Raw genomic sequence first — 20,043 nt, 5'->3', positions numbered from 1 at the left:
ATCCACCTTAGCCTTTTCTTAAAAGTACAAAAGCTAAGTTCTTTCTGATGGCCCACTTTGAAAGTAATCTAAGATTCCAAAAATTTTTTAGAAGCATTGTTCCTAAACAAAGTTATTAAAGCATATTGTGATGGTAACTCTTATATCCTAGAACAGAGGCACAAGTTTGAGAATTTAAATCTTTTCCTGGGTGCAATTAATCTGTCTTCAAAGTAATACTGATGTCACAATTGCTTGATCATCATAAAGTAGGTATTTGTAAAAAATAGCCATTAAATATTAATTCACAAGTATAATATACATATAAACCCTATTTTAAAAGTAAAAATAAGAGGAAATATAGCATAGTACTAAGACTTCTGAATTGTTGACCATCAAAAAGTAAACCACCCTCTTTAAGACTTAACAGAACTTTAAAAAAAATTGCTTAAACATATGAATTTAAGACTTTACTTTATTCAGCAAAATCATTTATTTACACAATGGGGAATGCTGGTTTGATTTTGTCAATGAAATAAAAAACAAACTGAACAGACAATACTGAACTGTATATATATTCTGTATCCGAGTTGACCAACTGTTTCCTTACCTGTATCAGGAACATCAAGAGCAACAGTATCACAAGGACACTGGTTTAACAATATACCACATAGGTCCAGTAATACCCTGGGAATTTTCCAATGCAATTACCAACTTTTTCTTTTTTTATAAATATATAAAAAAACAAAAAGTCAGCAAAACCAGCATTATGGTGTAATAAACAGAGTATAACTCTGAAGTCAGTGGGTCAGTAAAAACCTTATCAGATCACCCACAGTTTTTAGTGATCTGTTTCTTCAGACCACTAATACAGAATCCAAATGGGTGAAAAATATATCACTTTTTAGAAAAACAATGATCTGATAAGGATTTGACTTAATGGAAGTTAAGGGGAAAAAAAGAATTGCAGAGCATAGCCCCTATTAGAACAAGCTAACTTTCCAGATTTTCCAAATTAAAAACAAAAAAAAAAAAACAAAAATGAAACCAAAAAAAAACCACTTCAACATGAAGCTACCATACAAAGTTTTTCCATTTTTCTTGTAAAAAGTTCAGAGTTTGCAATTTAATCCTGGGTTTTTAGTGAGAAAGACAGTTTTGGCCTGGACTTCCCCTTGCCCAGGATAATTTTTTGTTCTTCTTTTTGTTGACGTTGTCGCTCTTGTTCTAGTTTCATCCTTTCCTCATGAATCTTTCTTTGTTCTTCAACAATTCTCAACTGTTCTTCAGCCTGAAAATTAAAAGTAAAAATAAGAACTTTCTATAAATTCTATTATCTTTTCTATTAGTAATGTTTTAAAAATCTGGTTGCAACTTACATACATAAAAGCTTATTTTTTAAAACTTGCCTAAGGTTATACAGTAAGAAGCAGAAGAAAAGCAAATTTTCCAATATTGAGGAAATTAGGCAAGAACCTTTTATTAAGTATTCCTCCATGTCCTGCATTGTTTTTCATGAAAAATGAGCTATAGAAAGATTTATACATTTTGAAAATGGAAAATAATTTCCTTAAAAGTCATGTCTTGAGATCAGCATTTTCTCTACAGCAATAGGATAACAGATTATCAACTGTAATTCAAAGACTATGTCTTCTGCTTACTATCAATTACTGTACTTAGAATTACAAAGGAAGACAAATTCTAGAAAAACATCCCCATTGAGGCTACACTGTAATGTCAATATCCAACCAAGCATTACTACTGGATCCCTTTCCCTGGAGGGAAGAAAATTAGGAAAAGCTTTTTGAAAACCTTGCTGAGCTAATTTCAAATGGGTAATGAAGTGATTAACTCCTCTCCAAGTACTTTCAACTCCATCAGTTTCAAGCAACCAACTTCCTTCTTGCAATTTCTACAGTTTTCCCTCTTTACCAAGAAAATTCACACCATTCTTATGAGTTCCTTCCTAATTAAACCTCTCCTTCCTGCTTCTTAAAGATACCATGTCCACTTGCTCTACCCCAGTGGGTACAAGTCAGGTACAATTTTACCCTCAAGAGAACATTTGGTAATGTGTAGAGATGATTGATTGTCACAACTGGGGGAAGGAAGTTTTGCTATTGGCATCTAGCAGGCTGAAGACAGGGACACTTCTACACAACCTACAATGTACAGGACAGCCCCTCACAATAAAGAATTTTCCAGAGCAAAATGACAAGGGGGCTTAGTTTGGGGAACCCTACTCTAATCCTTGCATTTTCAATCTCAGTTATCAGTGAAAAAAGGAGTTGCCCTTTTTCACGCCAAGTCCATGTGACCTTGATCTAAAGATTCATGGCATTCCTTGAGTTGCCTTCCATTTCCATTCAAAGTCTTTTTTTTTTAATGGGACCAGGGTGGGATGAGGTCCTAGGGTGCGAGCCACATCCACTCCAAGTCAAATTTTAAGAAGTAATTGCTTTCACCTCCACTGTTGTAATGAAATTATTTATAATGGTCAAAAACTAACAATAAATTTAATGACCTTTCTCTTAATTCATTCTTCTGTTCACTAAAGTCTTTAATTTTCTCTCCTCCTACATATTCTCTGAAAAATTTAGATTTTACCCGAAGTGGCCAGGTTGGAGGGTGGGGGGAAAGAGGAGGAAGAAGAAAAATTAATAAAAAAATCTTTAAATAGGTAAGTAACACAAAGAGGTCTGTTTTCTTCTAAGATAGCAAAAACAGGGCTAAGACAAAAAGGTGGGAAGACAAATGGCCAGACAAACCCACTATAATCAAATAAGGACAGAGATAATGAAGATCACAATCAAAAGTGAGGGATTTGGTGAGTAAATTAAGTGGAAAAGGAGGGGCTAACTTTAGATTTTAACTCTTTGTAGTCCCCACAAAATGGAAAATCCAACAGAGAAAGTTGGGCTTTCTTATTGCTCTTACTGCTCAGACCCTTTTCCTAAGCTACATTTCCAGATGTCTGGCAGACCTATGTGACTTTCAAAATTCAACCAGTTCATGATTTAAATTCTTTTTCCCTATTGCTAAAATAAAGCAGCTAAGGGAAGGGGATGTGACTCAAGAGACTGGGCTTCTGCCTACCACATGGGAGGTCCTGGGTTCGGTTCCCCAGACAAAGACTGCGTGGCAAATGGACATACAGAACAGACAGCGAACTGCAGGCAATGAGGCAGGGGATGAATAAATAAATCTTTAATAAAAATAAAGCTCTTTCTACCTTCCCTTCTGCCACCTAAATTCTATAGCTTAGTTTTGTTTCCCCCTCTTCCACTGCTACAATCAATTTAGTCAAGTTTACTAATTCATTCTTTATATTCTCTCTCGGCTAGAGTTTCTTGTCCATATCTACTGCTACCATACCAATTTAGGGCTACCAATCTCTTGCAGGCCTAAAATGGTTTGTTTCCAATCTCTGTCCTTCAAAACATCCTATTCAATGCTGCCAGACTAATCTTTCTTCAGCCTTGCTCTTTCTTGTCCTCAAACTTCCAATGATTTTTACTTTACACAGAACTGAGTTTAACTTCCTAACTGAATATATTTAAGACAGTCTATAATCTGGCTCTAACTTTTTTCTATTATTCTCTTAAATTATCCTTTCTATCTTGCCTCCCTCATCCTTTGCTCATGCTATTCTTTCTGAAATCCAGTCTGCACACCAAAATCTGTTTCAAATTGCCATTCTCTTCATAACACTTTCACTGGTAATTTACAATAGTCAGAATTATCTCTGATTATCTTCCTAAGTCCGTAACTTCATAAAGTTTTAACAAATCATCATACAATTGGGGTAAAAGTTTAGTATGTACAATGGAATCAAGATATATAGTATGTTGTGCATGTACTAGATTCTTCTGGCAAACCTTTATAAGACTTTGCCAATATAAACACCCAGACTCATTTTCCCCTAAGGTTTTAACTCAGTCGTAAGAAAGCATATTAGAACCCTGGGGAGAGGAGGGTAAAAGGATCTATTGTAAATCTTAACCATTAAGAGAAATCTATTTAAAATTCAGAGATTTTTTTTTTTTTTTACCTCTCAGAAGGACAGAAATTCAAAAAGTGTGAGTCTATGTTCTTGAGTAGCCTGTTAGAAAAGGCACTCCCATATAATAATGTTGGTGGGCTGGCAAAATATAAAATCCCTATGAAGAGCAATCTGGCAGCATCTATTAAAATCGCATCTTTATAATCTCTCTCAGCAACTTTTATTTTCTGGAATTTATCCTACAAACATACTTGCACACATGCACAAGTAATATATTTACAAGGTTCTTTATTGCAACATAGTTCGTAAAAGATTGGAGAAAACCAAATATCCACCAATATGGGATTGGTTAAATAAATTATGGAGTATCTAAAATTCAGAATACTGTGAAGGTGTTATAAAAAAAAAAAAAGAGAGAGAAAACACTAGGAGTCCTCTATGTACAGAAATGAGAAAATCTCCAAATTTTACTGTTAAATCAGAAGCACAAAGTCCTAAATAACATGTACAGGATGCTACATGTGCAAATAGGGAAGAATAAGAATGTATATATTTTTATTTGCCCAAATATGCATTTTAAAAACTGGAAGAAAAAAAAAAAACAACTTAGCTGAATATATCTTTTGGAGATAGGGATGGGAAATGTGTAGATGGGGGCAGAAAAAGGTAGGTAAGACTTCATTGTTAACTTTTTCTAAAAAAATTGAACCATGTGGTATTTTATCAAAAATTAAAAACAAGATAAAAAAAAGCATTAAATGTAGAAACATTATTGGACTACGAATTAAAGACATAGAGCATCTCAAGTATAATGATAGGAAGGAAAAAACTGAGGAAGTTCCTCAGTTTTCCTTTACCTCTCTCCCCTTCCCTGTAAATCCAGCAAATACAGGACATTTTGGGGAAACCAGTAGTTAGAGGTGTTCAAATTAACAATACATGACAAATCCAAAAAAGTTTTAACAATGAAGTCTATATTTGGCTTTAAAACTTAGAGAAAGGAAAAAGGGATGATGCAGCCCCATGTAAAAAACCCCTACATAGGCAAAAAGCCTTGTCTTTGTTATCTGTACCATTTAATCTTAGGTTTAAAAATTTAAGTAAATGACAAATTTCATTCACCTTTACTAAATGCCAAATCAGAAGGGGAAAGTTATGAACTCAAAGCAACAGTAATATTATTGTATACAAGTATTTTAAAAAGTCTTTAAATATCCCAGAATTAGATAATAACAGAATATAAACATCTTATTTGTAGGCCCATATTATTATTTCAACAATGTTAACATCCCTCCACTCTATATAAATTCTTTGCCTTCCCTACAACCAGCTTCTCTTTACTCAAGTCTGAGTTCCCAAATAAATACTTTGAGATAACCTTCTTTAAAAAGGCAGTATCTATTTCTCAAGCCAAAGATCACAAGTCTTTCAAAGACCAAATTTACAAGAGATACTAAAGGGGTTGCTGCAGCCTGAAAGGAAAAAAAAAAAGGTGAGAGATTTGGAGAAACATTTAGAAATGAAGATTATTAGGAAGGGTAAATTAAAGGATAAGAAGGCAAACAACAGAAAGGTTAGGTATGACAATAGAGAACTGAAGGACAAAACAGATGAAGTAATGCCTTCACAGTAATGACACTGAATGCTAATGGATGAAACATCCCTCCACCCCATTCAAAAGACATAGTTGATAGAGTTTTAAAAAAATATGAGCCATCAACATGCTGTCTACAAGAGACCCACCTCAGACATAAGGTCACAACCAGGTTAAAAGTGAAAGGTTGGAAAAAGGTATTCCATGTAGACAGATTTTCATATAAAATAAACACTTGCTTTTAATTGAGGAGGACTGGAGAAGAGACCTATTTTTGGACACTTCATTTTTCTTTAACCCTTTCTTATGCATACTCATTAATTAAAATTATTCATCCGGATCAATAATGATTTAACATGACTACTGTTGAAAAGATTTTGAGTTTTTCTGCCTCATAAAATTATGAAATGGCAAATTGTTATCTGCTGTAATTCATTCCAATAAGATATGAATCATTCCCAAATGGGAATTTGGTTATCTAGAAAGAATTATGGCCTAAAATGGAAATTAAATTACTAAACCAATAATTTATTTCATTCTTAGAGATTATAATGTCCAATAGTTAGAGCTGTAATATAAAAATTAGAGTTATAATTAGTTTCTACTATATTAGAATTATTGTTTACATTTATGTTTGCTGCTGTACTATTTCTTATAATTGATTACATTAAATCTAACCTGGCCTTATACTCTTTCAAATTTGTAATTTCTTTCTCTTTTTCTATTTTATTTTACAATTTTACAATGAAAGTCTTTTTAACAGCTAAAAAGCCATTAATTATACACTTTGGATAGATCATATGGTATGTGAATATGTCTCAATAAAACTGCACAGTAAACAAATCATTGTATAAGAATAGCCAGAAATAGCAGCTATGTACAGCAGGGGAACAGAGAGGTTCAGAGGGGAGACATTTTCTTGTCTGTTTTTTATTATTACTGAAATAATGAGAAAGCTTTAACAATGACTGAAGTGATAAACACACACCTATGTGATTATATCAAACACCAATTAATTGTACATTTTGGAAAAACTATGTTTTATTAATATGTATCAGCAAAATTGACTTAAAATAAGGTGGTTTGGGGGAAAAATACACCAAATGTAAGATATGGACTAGAGTTAGTAGTAATATTTTGAGGATGCTCTTGCATAGTTTGTAACAAATGTATCACAACAATGCAAGGTGTTGGTAGAGGAGTGATGTACAGGACCACGGCATGATGTGATGCACGTTTAATTTCTAAGTTCACAACTTTTACTATACACTTATTGTTTATGTTCATTTATGAATGATATACTTCAATAAAAAAATATATTTTAAAATATAGTCTTACAATAAAAGGTTTAAGGCTTGCCTCATAGAATATGACCTACAAAAGTAGTACAGAACTTCTCAGAGACCAACGTCCTTCTTAAGATAGCAAATAATTCTACTATACTGAAATTATCTTTAGACTGGGTAAAAAAAAAAATACAAGAAAAGCTTCATTTTCATTTAGGTCTACAAATAAAGAAGAGATAAAAACGTGTATGTGTGTAGTAGGGGAGCTGTAATTTCTCTGATACTGTATGTAGCTCAACCATATTATCCCATGCGCTAAGTATATAGTGCTTATAAGAAGTAACTGATAATGGAATGGCTTTAAATGTTATTTGAGTACATCTAGTCCACTCTCAATTAATGAAAAGCTGTTTTCCAGTCCATTCATCTGCAAGTGCTGGTGTAACCCTACACCTTTTACTTGCTTGGTATTTTTCTAAAGCCTAGTTTTCCTCAGCAGTAACTGTCTTTGAAATGCTGCTTCCTTGATACTGACACTACTAGACAGAGAATATTCACTACTCTTCTGCCCTTTTTGTTTCAAATTGGTACAGAAGAAACCATTCCTGGGGGATAGGGGTGGCTATGTGCATGAGTGCACAGATGAACAATATTAAGGATTCTGTGGAGGAGATCAAGAAGAAAGCTAACACTTATAATGCTAGAGTCGTTATGGCTGGGCTCTCCTGGCCACTATGGCCAGCACTACATTCTTGAAAAGGAAATTTTCAACCTGGCACCCCACCCCTAAAGGATGACTGGTGAGATAGAATATACAAAAACAAACCACTGTATTTGAAGGACCTATTTACTCCTTCCTGTATCCTCTGCACAATCCTTCTTTATTCAGAGGGCCTATGGCTTTTTAAGTACTCTTTTGTAAGTACTACCCTTCATATACTTCCATAAATTGAAATCAAGGTAGTCTGCAGCAAAAGTCTCTTCACTGAAATCTACATTTTTCTTGAAATATATTTGAAATTTTACAAAAGCAAACAAACAAAACAAAGAGAAATATTTATCAGGAGTAGGTTACAGAAAGAATAAAAAACAGGATAATTAGTAACCATGCCATTATTTAGAAGAAATTTGGATTTCTGCATTCTTAACTTTCTTTCAGATATACATTCTGTTCCACATTGCCATTTACAATTTTAGTTCTTTGGTTCACCTTCTTCCCCATAACTCATATAATGTATGCCCCACTTTAGATAAACAATGAGTAAGAACATTTTTTTAAAAAAACATGATGATGGGAACAGTTGTAGCTCTGTGGTTGAGCACCTGCTTCCCACGTACAAGGTCCTGGGTTCAATCCCAGGTACCTCCTTTAAAAAAAGAAAAGAAAGAACTTGATGATTAGCCCCAATCTTTAGCAAACTATGTTAGTAAAGTAAAAAAAAAAAAAAAGTTATTCACTCACAAGAGTTAAACAACTTCAAAACAACATACAAGTAACATACAAGAAACCTCCTCTTGCCAATTTATTTTGAAAGGAGAATCATACCAACATACATTCCCTCTACCCTCTCAATTTATAGTTTTAAGTCCCCTCTTGTTACCTTCTGAAACATCCTTAGATAATAATTATCTCCCAGAGTTCCACATGACCTAAAATGAACAAAATTGGTTCAAGAAGGAACCCACTGATAGTTAGCTTGATAGGGGACATTAAATATAAAAGTGACTATCCTTCAAAGTTTTGGAAAGCTGTTTATCAGTACTGCCAAAAGAGAAATGTGATCCCTTAAGGATTTTACCATTCATACTTGTTTTGGTTTGAAGCTGTAAGGACCCCAGAAAGCTAACCCATTTCTGTGGGTATAAAGCTATTTTAAGTCAGGCCTTCTGATTAGGTTCCTTCAGTAAGGCATGGCCCAGGCAGGTTAGGTCCTCTTACTGGAGTCCATTATAAAAGAATGAAATTCAGATGGAGAAAGAGAAAACCATGGGAGCCAGAAGTGAAAGCAAGGAAACCCAGAAGAGAAGGGAAAGACCAGCAGATGCCACCACGTTTTGCCATGTGACAGAGGAGTACAGGATTGCTGGCAGCCAGCCTTCAAGGAGAAAGCACTGCCTGATGGTGCCTCAGTTTGGACATTTTCTCAACTTCAGAACTGTAAGCCAATAAATCCCCATTGTTAAAAAACAACCCATTTCTGGTATATTGCTTTCAGCAGCCTAGAAAACTAAAACAGTGTTCTAAACTTTCCAAAAAAAAAAAGTGTCCATGTAGACGTTGGGTTTTTAAATATTCCGAACCTCCAATTCTCATTTTCCTTTGGAATGAGTTCTTTCGTTTGTCATGGTCATCCATTTCCTTTTGGGTGTTTTGATTTTCCTCAAAAGCCTGATGATTCTTGCTGTTAATTCATTATGGATAGAACTAAATTTTTAATTTGCAAATATTTTTACAACTTCAAAGAATATTCATTCTACCAGTCAAATTCAATTGCTCCCTTCTCTGACATGGCAAGTTAGTCATAATTTTATTAGAAGTTATCAGTCTTATTCTTTTTATAGCTTAGATGTTTACCTACAGATTACCTAACCAGGTTTCATTTCTTTTGGATTTTACCACTATCTTCATCAGAGCATATTTCTGAGAGTCATTTTTTCAACTGATACAATCTCCCAGAAGAACATTTTACTCCAAGGCAACACATATCTTTTCTTTCCTTAGTCTGTTTCCCTTCCAAAAAAGAAAGACTTGTAATTCATTTTAGAATAGTTGAGATTTTACCAGGTCCATCATTTAAAAACATAACAAAACAAAACACTACGGAAAAAGACTTCAAAAATTTTAAAGTGCTATTTAAAAAAAAATTAAAAATTTAATATGAGCCCTTCAAATATTTCAAGAGTTGTACCTTGCCAATACTAGCATACTAGCTGAAGAACTAGAAACCAATCTGCCAAAAAAGCCAAGTCCAGCCTAGCCATGTTCAGATTAATTTCTTGTTTGAGATTGAAAATCAAGTATGTCTGTTGGTGTCTTAGTTTTCCAAAGGGCTGCTGATGCAAAGCACCAGAAATGGATTGGCTTTTGCAATGGGAATTTTATTAGAGGTAAAAGCTTACAGTTCCAAGGCCATGAAATGTCCAATCTCCAGCACCTGATTCAGAAATGCTTTCTCACCATAGGGCCTGCCTCAGCATTGAGCTACTGTTTGCTCAATGCTCTGCTGATTCCAGACCCTGGGACCTCTGTCAGCCTCCTGGGGATTCTCTGTAGCTGTAGGCCCACCTGGAGTCCTCTCTCTCACATGGCCCGGACAAAATGGCAAAGTTCCCTTTTCCTGTGTGTATCTTCTTCTGTCTCCATTTACAAAACAGCCCAGCAAGAGGGCAGAAACCCAACCTGTGTCATGCCTCACAAGAGACCAATTAAAAGGGCCCCATGCATATAGGAATGGATTAGTTAAAAAACATAATTCTCGGGAAGCGGACTTGGCCCAGTGGATAGGGCGTCCATCTACCACATGGGAGGTCCGCGGGTCAAACCCCGGGCCTCTTTGACCCTTGTGGAGCTGGCCCACGCGCAGTGCTGACGTGCGCAAGGAGTGCCATGCCACGGAGGGGCGTCCCCCATGTAGGGGAGCCCCACGCACAAGGGGCGCAGCCCATAAGGAGAGCCACCCAGCGCAAAAGAAAGTGCAGCCAGCCCAGGAATGGCGCCGTACCCATGGAGAGCTGACACAAGATGACGCAACAAAAAGAAACAGATTCCCGGTGCTGCTGATAAGGATAGAAGTGGTCACAGAAGAACTTACAGCAAATGAACACAGAGCAGACAACTGGTGGGGGGCGGGGAGGAAAGAAACAAAAGATAAATCTTAAAAAAATAATGATTCTTTTCTTTTTGGAATTCATAGAAAAACTTCAAACTGTCATAGATCGTTAATATTTTCTTGCTTCCTCATGGACATATAAAACCAAATTTGATTAACAATTTGGAATTAAATGGTGAAAACTACCCTTGAACTAGAACTCAAAATGTGATTTTCTTATGAGTTAGCTCATCTTGGCTCAGCTAATTCAATCTTAGCACTTCTGTCACAAAAGACCACTTAAAAGTTAGTCTAAAATGTGGATTAAGTTTACTTTCTTTACTAATTTATTTGTATGTGATCATAAAAGTGATAATCAATTCTTATTATTCCTGGTAGTTATGTTTTATAAAGTTGCCACAAATGCTGAATTAGAGAATACTGAACCACTTGCTCCTAGAGGCAACAAAGGCTTAAGTTCCTGTGAACCTCAGGTCACAACAACTTCAACAATTGATCAACACATCATCTTGATTTATGTGTTTTCCTGTTTAAAGACATCTTATTTTAATATATACTGTTGATTCATTAACATTGAACTCATGGCCAACAGCAATGTAACTCATACCCACCCAAATGAAGTTTTCCTAACATATGCCTAGTACTTTATTTATCAGGCAAGTCAGACTTCTTGTACTGAGAAACACTTGACAGCACCTTCATTTGCTTGAGGCTCATTTATAACAGCAAAATCAACAAAAAGCACAAAAATGCAAAAAAATGGCAAACTGTGAAAAGGACATTAGTTTATAGTATTAGAGGTGAAATGGGGAGGCAGAAAGTTGTCTTGCTCAACCTCTGATGGAAATGTGAACACTGGGTGACAAATTTTTCAGAGCTCTGCACATGACCACGTTAAGTGGCAGAAGTATAGATTTGGGGGTTGGAAACATTTTAGCACTTAGAATTTGCAAATATGCAATCTGTGAATAAGGAAGATCTGAACATTACTTACAGAAAAAGTAGAAACTGGAAAAAAAGGATAAATTTCCCCAGTATTATTAAATACTTTTTGACTACAGAAAAATTCACTGTATTTTGCATATTGTAATTTATTTAACAACCTCATTGTTTAACAATTTTCACTATTTTAAATAATCCAGGGAGAATACTGTTGTGTATAAATCTACTTCTGATTCAATTTCCATGAAGAAGTAGAATTATTAAATGAAAGGGTAGGATCATTTTTAAGGTTTCTGGTATCTACTGTTAAATATTTTCCAAAATGGTTGTACCCCCATTTAAAACTCTCAGGATCATCATATAAAGGGCCTCATTAAACCATATATCCTTACCAACAATAAGTGCTACTTTAAGAAAAGGGGCCATCATAATTTGGTATTAAAGGGAAAAAAAAAAGGAATGTGGTTAAAGGGAAATTTCAGGCTGTATATATGTTACGAGAATAAAAAATTTTAAAAAACATTCCATGGAACTGCACATTACAGTCACCCCTATCTTAAAAAAAAATTGATACAGCAGCCTGTGATGAGTACTAAATAAAGTACAGATTGGTTATGTGTGAAAAATAAAAATGAAACAGATCAACTATATATGAACTCCTGATATACCAGAGGGTAAACACTGCATTTCAGGAGAAAAGATGATGTGAGATCAACTGGCTTTATGGAAAAAAATAAACTTTGGACCCTTGATCGCATCAGTCACAAAAGTCAATTCCTAATGGATCTTTAATCCAAATGTGACAAATAAAACAATTAAGCTTGTGAAGGTAGCATACAAATCTATACGTACAGCTTCAGGGTAGGTATAGCATTAAAAAAAAAAGCATTAAGAATTTAAAACTAAGATCATTCCATTCATTTAAGCTACCAAATATGAAGGTTAAGACTAGCACTGAGCGGAAGAATATTAAAAAAAAAAGTAGGGAGGTAGGGAGGCATTACTTCTTTGTTTCCATATCGAAATTGGGCTTTATTTTCAAGAATTTTATTATAGCTATTTTTCATTCAATTTATCTGAATTACCAGTTTTAGATCCCCCACTCTATTTTTTTCTATTCAAGATCTGGTCTCTATATTTGTAAAGATCTTTGTCTTTCTTTGACAGTGACAATGTTTAAGAACTCTCTTCCCATCCCCTTCCAGGTACTTTCTTTTGCTCTCCCATTACTTTACACACAAACTTTTTACTGTACCTAAAGACTGGACTGCTACTACTGCTACAACTACTACTTTTCCCACAATTCCAAAAGGCACAAATTCTTGATTTTGTTCAATTTTACTTCTGAAAGGCCTTGGCGCCATTTTTATTTCCTCTCACACACTCAGCCCCTCCTAAATACAATTTCTAACTGTCCATCAGTTCAAGGGTACCTCTTTCAAGAAGGTTTCCCAGGCCACCTCAATGTGACATAATTTATGTTAATTATCTCTTATTACCCATACCACATACTAAATATTTCCATATTGTTAGCTAACTTTTCTTGGAGGTTATCCTTGTTGCCACAACCAATAAATGAAATTCTTCATGAGAACTTAGTGCCTTATCCATTTTCTCCAAATTGCTTTTTATATTTAAGTTCCCTATAAAGATTATAGGAATATTTCTATTTGGTGACTCTTCCCCTCCCCTTCTAGAAGTTAGAATACTTTCCATTCTTCTTGTATTATGTACATATAGAATGATGAACTGTCCAAATTTCTTGCATACTTTTTACTTTGTGAAGGAAACACAATTGTAGTTTACAAAAGCAGAGGTGTGAGATGAACTGAGATTAAAAGACAAAACCTAAAAGTGGTCATTTAACACTATGAGAATCACTTCCCTAGAATATGCTTGCCAATATTTTCCCAGAAGGAATACATAGATAGTAGTATTTTTATGGCTTAGATGGCTAAAACGAGAAGGTTACTAGAAGGATATAAGGAGGCTTAAGATGTCCGTAGGCACCAGACAGTCAAAGGGGATCAAGATCTTGGCAGAGCATACTACGTTGGAGAATTGTGTTATAAGTCAATATGGCATTCCAGGTCATCCATAAATGAATTCCCATATCTATTAAATCTTTAAGAGGAATTCTAGTCTAACCTGCTTGGTAATTTTACTTACATGTTTTAGCTATCAATCATACTGTTTCCCTCTTCTGGAATGACCATTCCTCACAAAACAGACAGTATTTACCCTTCACACCATGACTTGTAAGCTCAAATTTAAGATAACACTTTCCATTTTGCTTTCTCCTCTCTGCACTGGGATTCTGTCCTTGTATGAAATCACTTAAAAAAGCATTATCACATACTTATTTATGAGCAGATAATGATATATCTTATGGTGACTCCTAACATTCAAATCACCTTTTTCGACTTAATCAGGTTTTGGGGTATTTTACCAGGAAAGTAGTGATCAAGTTTTTCCCTTGTCTTAAAAAAGAATCCAGACAGTGATAGTCACAAAGAATAAATTGGCACCACATACTCACTAAATTGCCTAGGGTATTCCCAATACTGACTCTTACCTGTGGTACACTATCTTTTCAAAAGATCATGTTCTAGAACAGGGGGGCTCTTAATCTTTTTTGTTCCACAGACCTCTTTGCCAGTATCAGGTAAAAACCATGGATCCCTTACTGAAGTCCACAACACACTGTGTATTATTTAATAAATACATCATACCTTCCCCATTTGTCCCCACAAGAATGTTTTTTTTTTTTTCAATTAAAATTCAAGCTCACGGACCCTTGCTCTAGAACCAATTGTCCTTCAATTTTTATGTTTTACATTCTTATCAACCAGGACACATTATTTATGGTCTTCCTTCATCTCAATGCTATCCATGTTAATAAACTATACCTCAGACCTTTTTCTGTGCATTTATAAACAGAGAATTTTTTTTCCCACATCAAAAAATCCTACAATTTGCTTTTATTCCTCAGTCAACAATATGACTTAGAAGCAAATATATTTTTAAGCTATATTATTCTGAACACATTTCTAACTAGACAAACTTTTGTAGATGTCTGTCCCAAATAAAGGATCCTCTTAGGTCAAGTTTCCATTTCTGGGCATGAAAAACCTCTAACAACCACGCCCCAAGCAAATTCCCTTCCATCTCTGATTTATGTTCTTCTTTGAAGTAGTCCTCCCAAATACCATATTCCTAGAGAAAAAAAAGTTCTTCCTTATAACGCATAGTCACTTTGGTTTTTGGAATATTCATAATCATAGTCTTTGATTCTTTCTCCTTTCTCATACTGAGGCTGCTTCAAAAAAAATTTCATCTTAAATGGAAAAGCCCTTAGGACACCAACATTATTCCACTTTATGCCTCTTATAGAAAAAACAGACAACAAGCAAACAACAAGCATAAACAAGGGATAGCCAATGACCACAAACAACGAGCAAACAGATAAGGGAGTCATCTTGGGGGAGAATATAATGGTTTTGTTTTTTTTTAATGCTACTATGTGATAAAAAATGCAAAAAAGAACTAGTTAAAAGTTATCGCAATTTTCTTATATTGGTTTATTACAATTTTTAAACTGCTTTATATCACAATTTGAAACCCTCTTTATCATAGTACAATGACCTAAGTCTACATCTTGGTAGCTTATAAGCTAGGAACAAGAAACATAATTCAGTAAATTTTGTACACCGTTATCAATTATATACTATCTAGTCTATCTGGTGGTTGATAACAAGGTAACTATGTAAAGTGAAATGTTGCTTGATCTGATTTAAATACCTCCAAGCGTTTGTTGCTTGCTTTTTGGGGCAGAAAATATGAACAGATTTAGGATAGAAAAAAATTAGGATGGGGCTATTACAATTTTCTCTGGAAACCTCTTTTAAACCACTGCAAAATATGGAATTCCTTCCAAATTAGAGAGAACTACAATTTCTAGATGGCTTAAGACTCCTACTCTTATCTCTAGACCTTAAAGCAGCCCTGCGAACCCTGGAAAACAAAGTCAAATTATAGAGCAAAATATCATTCCACAACTTGAAGGAACTAAAGCAAGTGGGAAATATTTTTCACATATGCTTTATACTTACCAGTTTGGCTTGTGCTTCTGCAATTTTTCGGTTATTCTCTTCCAGTATTCGCTCTAGCTCCTCACGTTTTGCACGTTCTTCCTCCTAAAGGGGAGGACATGTTAAGATGTTAGAAAAATAAAATATTTATTTTTATTGATAATATTTACTAATCTTCCTCTGAACTTTTTGATCTGACTTACAGGGTAGCTTTATAGCTACCTTCTGTCTGACAAAATGATAAACTGTGCAGCCACTAAAATTGGTTTCTAGCACTAATTTTAAATCATCCCTCCCAGTCCAAACAGCAACCAACTAAACCCTCCCTAATGATAGTTTCCTGGCAATTATTACTAATACTTTAATATCACACAAATCAACAAGGACAACTACAAAACTGGATAGTATTTACCAAATTAAAAAAATAATATATAAAATATAAATAAAGTGAATATTTGTCTCACCAATTATGTATACCTACGTATTCTTTACCTATACTCCTTTAATCAGCATTAAAAGTTGAATATTTACTGTCTTGTCCAGTGTCCTGCAGAGTGTGCTCCTCGGCTGCCATACGCGCCAGCTTCCTCTTTAAAATGATTTGTACTGTTAGCTTGGCAATACCTGCATCAGCAGCTCAACCATTTATAAAGAAACAACATACAAGGAAGGTTGAGCTGAGGAATGCAGATGTTTATGGTAAGAAGGAACAAAAAATGTAATTCATCATTCCTAAGGCAAACAATTAATAAGAAAAATACATTTACTGTTAGTGAAAAATACAAATGGTAATCCATACTTCATGGAACTACGGGCTTCTTCCATGGGGAAATGGACTTAACATTCAGATGTTGACAATTTCTAAAGGCAGCTTATATTGTCATCTACAGTCTGAACTGAAATTCAGGAATCCAGGGGATGCATGGTCAGGAAATAAAATTCTGTAATTTATTTTTTCTTGGAAAATTTAATGAGATTTTATAATGCAAACTATATGAAGACTGCTTGATGGTTTGGGCAGTGTTCAGATCACAGCATACATATTCAAATGATTTTAGTATTTGGAAAGACTGTCAGAGGGCTGTGTCCGTGTTAAAAAAAAAAAAGTTAATATGAAACAAAAAGCAAATGAAGAGAAAAAATCTTACTATGATTAATAATTCGCTACAAGACAGCACCATTACTCCAAAAATATCTTCATTATTAAAAGCACTGATGAACAAAAATTTCATATATTCAATTTTATAAAGCCAGTGAAACTCACTATAAATATACACATGGATATGTATATTGTGTATAAAATGCATTTTTAAAGCTAAGCTTACTGGAAAGCAAAGAAATGTAATAAGATGTCAACTTGTCCACAACAATGACAAGATTAAAAATGACGATGAGTCTCATATTTTGAGTCTAATATTATATTTGAGTTCAAGAACACACAACTACAGGATTTCCTATGGCACACACCAATAGAATTCAGATGCATTTATGCAAATTATGTTGAAGGACACTCAGTGCTGCCAAGTAATTGTCCTGGGTGTTTCAGTGACTTTCAACAAATTTTAGGATCCTGGAGTAATCAGTGCAAATAAGCCATAAAGCTTCAGTAGCAAATTAATGTTTCACAGAAAGACATTTTCAACTTCTGCTCCAGCTGCTGATAAAACAAATCATGTGTTTAGCTTGACTCCAGACAAGGACAACCTGTTCCTTCATAACTCTCTAGAGAAAAAAAGGAGTTGTTAGTAGATACTAAAAAGGTGGATGAATAATCTGGACATTTTTCCTAAAAAGATTCTTTGAAACACATTAGGAAAATGAGGGCCTTATGATCAGAATGCTAGAATTAGTCCATTGTGTTGAAACAGGATTTGGGGGAGGAGGTAAAGGAATAAAAGAAGGGAAAAAAGAAGAGTAAGAAAACCTATTTATAAAAAGCAGGTGCTGTCACTCAATGTTAGGCCCTGCTCTTTTTAATCTGACTGAAGGCAAAAAGCCTCTCACAGTCTAGATAACAGAGTGATAAGCAGAAAAGAAGAATACATAAAACCACCGGTGGATTTTGACCTTTTCCCTTTACCACTCCCTGTCTCCCCCCACCCTCCCAAGAAAGAAATGTAAGTCCTGCAGCCATGGCAAAAGTTTCAAACACTTCTCAAATATGTAGGCCAGGTCCATTAAATCAAAAGGTATCCTTGGATATGTTTTATGAAAATAACTTTTAAGCATCAGTCAGCACTTCTGAATAGGCTAAAAAATTAACTTTCGCAGCAATGTAAGTTTAGATGAGAAAGGAATTAGATAGTCTGTATTCCATCTCTTTCTGAACTGAGCAAGAGGCACAACCCGACACTGAAAGTTTTGCCATGGACTGTCTCTACTTTCCAAACGACCGAGCGTTACCTCTCTAGCTTTTTGTGCTGCAAGCTCAGCTTGTCTCTGTCGCTCGAGTTCTTCGAGCAACTGCTTTTCCATGATGCGCTTGGCTTCCTCCACCCTTCGGAGAACTTCTCTCTCAATTTCATCCTTCCTCTTCTCCAATTCTTCCTCTACCCTCTTTGCCACCAATTCTTCCACTCTTCGTGCTGTCTCTTCTTCGATGAGCTTTTCTTCTATTTCCTGTTGCCGACTGGCAAAAAGAGGTGAAAAAATGACTTAATATAAAAAATAAATCAAGATATTAAATACATTATAAGTCTATAGAACCACGGGGCTTGGTTATATATTCCGATGATTTTAGAATTCATTTTCATGCAACATATAAGGAAATAATAAATACCAAGGTAAGTGATACAGAAAAACAAATCAATATAAAATAAAACAGAGTTTCTTTTTTCTCTATCACTTTCTAAATGCAAAATTACTGATATACACAAAGAGCTTAACTCATAAATTTTAATTTAGGAATTGCAGAATAAATGCGACATAAGAAATCCCTACTTTTGTGGCCAACTTTAGATTAAGACAAACAATTAACATATGATTTTGCTCATTTGCCAATCCACTCAGTTGAGCTATAGAACAAACAGGAGAAACTACTGTGTAGCAGCCAATTCAGACTGACTAAATTCAATCTTATCATCGCCCCAATGAAGCAAAGGTGTAACAAACACAAACTCAGAGATTCAGAGTGCTAAGGTAATAGTAACATAGCTTTTAATGAAAATATAGACCAACTTATTCAGGTTCTAAACTTTAAACCCATTACTGTATTTTTTCTTACTTTTATTAATTGATTTTCAATTTAAGACTTCTCTAGATACTGGAAAGAATGTGAAAAGATATTTTTATTATAAATTCTATTAAAAGTTCAATGAAACACGGTACTACTGTTTTAATTACATAAATCTGATCTAGAAACTATAAATCAACTTATTTACGCAAAATAAAATTCTGTGAAAATATTGAGATTTTATCAACATACTTTAGTGGAAACCCTTGTACTTTTTATACTTTCGATACCCACTAGTGACATTTCTTGCCCAAACTGAAGACTTAGTATGAAGAAAAAATATATAAACAACCTCAAATATTTTTTATTTGGTAATATTTTGAGTTGATAATATTTTGTTTATGCAGGAAATACAGTAAAATTAAGTTTACTGGTTTCTTTTTACTGTTCTAATCTAGCTACTAAGAAATTTTAAAATTACATATGTAGCACATATTCTATTTTTACTAGACAGCTCTAATTTAGGCAATAATCTGTGCTGAATGAACGGAGTGCTCTGCAAGAAACTAAATTCTAAGAAACCAATTTATTAATGTTTCAACTTTCTCACAACGTATAAAATTAAGTAAAACCTGTTAACATTTATATCTTTTAATGACTCATTTGACATACATATGTATGAAAGAGTTATTCAATTTATCTGTTTAGTAAAAACTTTATCGTTTCTAAGTGACCTTTATATATCCCAAATCCACTTCTACTCAACTCTATTCTTGGGGGTGATCCAAATCCCACTTTCATTCTCAACTGCTGTTATTTATTCAGAGTGATACCATACTATAAACAAGTTATCTTTACTCCGATTCATTTCAGTTTCTACTTCATCTTCTCTACATTTTCTGTGAGACAGTAGCTACTTGAGAAAGCCTATTTTCCTTTAAGGTTCCAGATATGCACAACACCAATTCTGAGGGCTCTGTTACTTGCTTCTCAAGCTCACTAGTCATTTTTTTCCCTTTAAAGGTCATGAAAGTCTTAAGATTTACTGTGCGTTCTTTTTTTAAACTTCCAAAATAAAAATTAATCACCAGGACTATCTAAAGTAAATCAGGCAGTGATTTTGATGGAAATTAAACAATAAGTCTA

The 20,043-nt window shown here is 34.4% G+C and overlaps 1 protein-coding gene across 2 annotated transcripts in view; it reads right to left on the bottom strand.

Annotated features, from left to right (window-relative positions):
- Window positions 1–436: 436 nt before the first annotated feature.
- Window positions 437–20,043, bottom strand: part of ARGLU1 (arginine and glutamate rich 1) — a 28,076-nt gene continuing 8,469 nt past the window's right edge. Inside the window, exons 2-4 of one of the 2 annotated variants that reach the window (XR_011645809.1) lie at window positions 16,257–18,354; window positions 15,747–15,830; window positions 437–1,270 (exon numbers count right to left, since the gene is read on the bottom strand). Coding sequence is in view for 1 of the 2 variants with exons in the window: in XM_004458375.3 (XP_004458432.1) it covers window positions 1,106–1,270; window positions 15,747–15,830; window positions 18,129–18,354 (475 nt within the window). In the remaining variant the exon portion in view is untranslated. The remainder of the gene's footprint in view (window positions 1,271–15,746; window positions 15,831–16,256; window positions 18,355–20,043) is intronic. The other variant, XM_004458375.3, reaches the window with a different exon arrangement.

The sequence above is a fragment of the Dasypus novemcinctus genome, chromosome 15 (assembly GCF_030445035.2).
Source record: "Dasypus novemcinctus isolate mDasNov1 chromosome 15, mDasNov1.1.hap2, whole genome shotgun sequence".
Lineage (NCBI taxonomy): Eukaryota > Metazoa > Chordata > Mammalia > Cingulata > Dasypodidae > Dasypus > Dasypus novemcinctus.
This window is presented reverse-complemented; position numbering and strand designations above follow the sequence as displayed.